Source organism: Arvicola amphibius, chromosome 1 (genome assembly GCF_903992535.2).
Source record: "Arvicola amphibius chromosome 1, mArvAmp1.2, whole genome shotgun sequence".
NCBI lineage: Eukaryota > Metazoa > Chordata > Mammalia > Rodentia > Cricetidae > Arvicola > Arvicola amphibius.
This window is the reverse complement of record NC_052047.1, coordinates 68,406,130-68,410,236: the sequence shown is the minus strand read 5'-3', so window position 1 is coordinate 68,410,236 and position 4,107 is coordinate 68,406,130. Positions and strand designations below refer to the sequence as shown.

At 56.2% G+C, this 4,107-nt stretch overlaps 1 protein-coding gene across 1 annotated transcript; it reads right to left on the bottom strand.

Moving 5' to 3' along the window:
* Positions 1-944: 944 nt before the first annotated feature.
* On the bottom strand, positions 945-3,742 carry Lif (LIF interleukin 6 family cytokine). Its single transcript, XM_038346598.1, has 3 exons — positions 3,724-3,742; positions 1,962-2,140; positions 945-1,355 (listed from the first exon to the last, which is right to left on the bottom strand). The coding sequence occupies exons 1-3, from the start codon at positions 3,740-3,742 to the stop codon at positions 945-947; spliced, it is 609 nt and encodes a 202-aa protein (XP_038202526.1).
* Between the last annotated feature and the right edge of the window lie 365 nt (positions 3,743-4,107).

Here is a 4,107-nt window from a genome sequence, read left to right as displayed (position 1 = left end):
AGATGTGACCTTCTACACTAGGCTACCTCTCTGTTCAGGATCACCTGTTCTCTGGCATCAACAAAAGCAGATGGAACCGGCATCGCTAGCACCCCACCATGCCCGCCTTGCTCCTTCCCTGGCTCCTAGGGTTACAGCTGCATCCCTGGGAGGACTCTGGGAACCTGCTGAATACCTCCCCTGCCTTTGCAACCTGCTTCTTCCCACCTGTGCACACCCCACCTCTAGGTCCAGCTGGGAGACCCCAACTGTGCCAGGTTGTGGGGGGAAGTGCAGAGAAAATGAGTCCATCACGCTCTGATGGCCTCGGCCTCGTCCAGGGACTTTCAGACCTGCAGATGGCCTCTCGTCATCCCTAAGAGCCTGACCGCCAGTGACCTTCCAGAATCTTCCACCTGACGTGACAGTCCCTAAGCCTGAACTCTCTAATCAAACTCAAGAGAAGATACATCCCATCACAGGGTACCCTCTCTGCCTTCCACCCACAAAACTTCAAAAAGACAAGGAGTCCTTCTGGATCCTCTGGCATGCCCACATTCCAACCAAACCTTCCAAAGTCTCTCAAAGGGACAGCAAAGGCCCAGATGGTGGTCACTCTGCAGGGGACCTTTGCTGTTTGCTATAGACAATCTTGTTCACACACGTAGTGAACAACAGGCTGAGGGAAGTTAGTGGGACAGAAAGCTCACCCACACTTCACATCTTCGATGCCCCTTCCTGCTGGGGCTGGGCTATCTGGAGGCCCTGCCTTTGGAAGTTCCAGCTTCGCTGGACTCCATCACAGCCCAGCCCAGAGTGCAATGAGTGGCTGGAAATCCCTGGGGTCTGCCAGCAGCCCCCTTTGCATTGAACAATGCCCTGAACCCCAGCACACTTTGAACCCCCACCCCCCACATCTGGATCCTGTTCCTGAAATCTCTCAGTCCATACTTAAGGCCTCCTGTCTAGAAGGCCTGGGCCACCACGCTAATGACTTGCTTGTATGTCCCCAGGAGCTGGCAGCCCAACTTTTTCTTTTGGAAGACATCTTTGCTGGCTGTGTCGGGGGCATAGGTCACATCCACATGGCCCACGTGGTACTTGTTGCACAGCCGGCAAAGCACATTGCTGAGGAGTCCACGCATGATGTCTATAGTAGCATTGAGCTTGCTGTGGAGGCTCAGGGCATTGGGGTTCAGAATCCTCTGATCCCGGGTGACGTTGCCCAGGAAGACACTCAGATACGCGACCATCCGATAGAGCTCCACCAACTTGGTCTTCTCAGTCCCATTGGCGTGGAAAGGCGGGAAATCTGTCATGTTGGGCCCACACAGCTTGTCCACGTTGTTGGGAAACGGCTCCCCTTGAGCTGTGTACTAAGGAGCAAAGGAACAGAGGGGAGATGACATGGGAGTTAGGGTGAGTGTTCCAGCTTGCCACCAACCCTGGGGAAAAGCTCTTGCACCTTGGTTTCCTTCCCCACCTGGGACACAAGGCACTCAACTTACTGCCCTGGAGGCAACTAGAATCATGAGTCAGCAGTAATCAAAGTGTGAACTCACTCACCAAGGTCACTGTGACATAAATGGATAGAGAGGAAATGTGGCATTTCACAGGTGTCACCTTAGCCAGAACACCACACACACTTGCACTTTTGATCACCTCCGTCTCTTCCTGGGCACCCCAATGTTTTCACTGACACCCCCTGTTCACTCACTGCTTTATCCCTCTTCTTTGCCCACCCTGAGCCGGGTAACAAGCCCACCTCTCAGCCCAGCTCTGTCCTCCTCCCTCCACTCACTCGTGACCTTGGGAGAGTGACTGCCTGTCTCTAGCCTGGGCTAGGGTGTCAGGAGGAAGCCGTGGATGGGGTGGGCTTGCTTGAACCAAGTCCCTTGCCACTGTGTCTCCCAGCTCCTAAGGGCTCCCCTCTAGCCCAGGCAGCTCCCCGCCTTCCTCAGGACCCCAGGAAGGTAACTTACGTAGGAAATAAAGAGGGCATTGGCACTGCCATTGAGCTGTGCCAGTTGGTTCTTGATCTGGTTCATGAGGTTGCCGTGGCATGGGTGGCGTGTGGCGCAGGTGGCATTAACAGGGGTGATGGGAAGGGGACTCCCTGCCCCGTGTTTCCAGTGCAGAACCAGCAGTAAGGGCACAACTCCTGGGAAGAGACAAGGATTGGGTGGAGGAGCAGGAAGACCAGTTGGAGGCTCGTGGCTCCTTGCATGGGGGCTGCGTAGGGAGCCCCTGGCCCCTCTCCTTCCCCTTCCCCTCCCTCTCTATAACTTCACTGCTCTGCTGCAGTTTCTGACTCCCTGGCTCCAGGTCTCTTGACCCAGTTCTCTCTGCTTTCCCTTTCCCTGCTCCCTGGGCTCAGTTTCCCCACCTGTGCCATTGTTTTGAGCGGAGAAGCAAAATATCAAGTCCAGGAGGCCACTCAACTGTCTAGCCCTGACCCTCAGGAGATCCAAGTCTCAAAGCCTGGTCCCCTAACTGAATGGCTTTAGGTCCAGCAGAGGAGGAGAGAAATGAATCCCACCTTCCCCCTCCCAGGGTGAGCCGGATTCTTAAGCTTACTCGATGTTCATTGGCCTACTGCAGCCTAGAACTCCAAACTGGATCCCTCGCGGACCACGGAGGCTGAGGGTCATGGTTTCTGTTGGCCCTCTCTTCTCAAACCTGCAGCTTGATTCTGGTTCCCTCGACCAACTGCCTCTAATCCATCTCTAAATGAGGTTCTATGTAGAACCCTCCACCTGTTTGCTCTGCAGGTCCCCACTCTCCATCCAAATCATCTACACCCCAACTTGCTAGAGTTCCCCCACCACCCCAAGCTCCCAACTCCACAGACTTTGGAGTGAGAGGAAATGGTGTAACCAGGAAAGAGACCAGGGAAAAGGTCGCAGGCGGACACGCAAGAGGAAAGCGAAAGGTGTCAGGAGAACCGGGAGCTGTCCGGGCCTGTCCAGGATCACCCCTCCCCCGGGGCGCCTGCCCCTCCTTCACTTTCAGCTACACCGGCCCTCTCAGTCCAGCCTTTCTAACACTAGGCTAAAGACACCAAAAGGTGATAGAGGCTAAAATCAACTCTTGGAGGTTGGATATCTCCCACCTGAACTCTCCATGCTGGGACTAAAAAGACCATAGAACCTTAAATTCACTCCCCTGGTGTCCCCTGCTGATCCCAGCATCCCCAGACAGTATTAAGGCCCCGGGATGCCTGCGGGGGTACCCATACCCGCATCTCACCTCGCGCCAATCACAGCTTTCCAGGGACTAGCAGACGGAAGCGGCACCTGCGCCGGTCCTGGCCGGAGTTTGCAAGCTGCTCAGCCGCCTGCGCCCCTCCCAGGGAGCAGCCCGGGACGCAGTTGGAAAAGAGAAAGCGGAAAGAAAGAAAGAAAAAGAAAGAGGGAGGGTGAATCCGGGCGACAGCGGAGAAGCAAGAGCAGCGCGGGAGAGCAGTGGGGCGAGCAGTGGAGGCGGTGGAGCAAGGCTGCGCCGGCCGGGTCCCTCACTGCCAACCTGCTGGCCCCGGCTGGTTGGGCGCGCGGTGCCCGGACCATGTGCGGCGCTCGCTCCCGGCCGCCACCCAGCGCCTCCGGCTGGCCCGGGACTGCGCGGGCGCCCCAAGTGTCCGAGTAGCGCGGCGGGCCAGTGTCCCGCGGGTGCTCGCCCAGCGCCCCAGGCTGCCGGCGCGCCCGCAGTCGAGACTCGCAACCGGCGCCGGGCGCGTGGATTTACCTGCGGCCAAGACCTTCATTATGGGCTGGACTCCAGAGGGCCTTGGAGGAGACCTTAGATGCAGGCCGTTTTCAGAAGTTCATGCTCAAATGGGGAATTTGCCTGATTTATATACTGGAGCCTGTGTTGTAAGACAGAAACAGCTATATTTAGCCGGGATCCCCAGTCCAGGAAGTTGTTTGAGGTGCATCATAGGAAATTATGAATGGAAGAAAGTGAGAGTGAGGGGGGAGGGGGACGACTGAGGGGGAGGGTAGGGAGGGCAGACTTTTTCCTTCTTCTAAGAATTTGATTGATAAAATTATAATGAAGTCTTAACAAAAAAAACGCCCTGTGGTTTTCCTGAGTGGCTTGCTCTGGGCGTTGTTTGTAAATGGGTCTGGT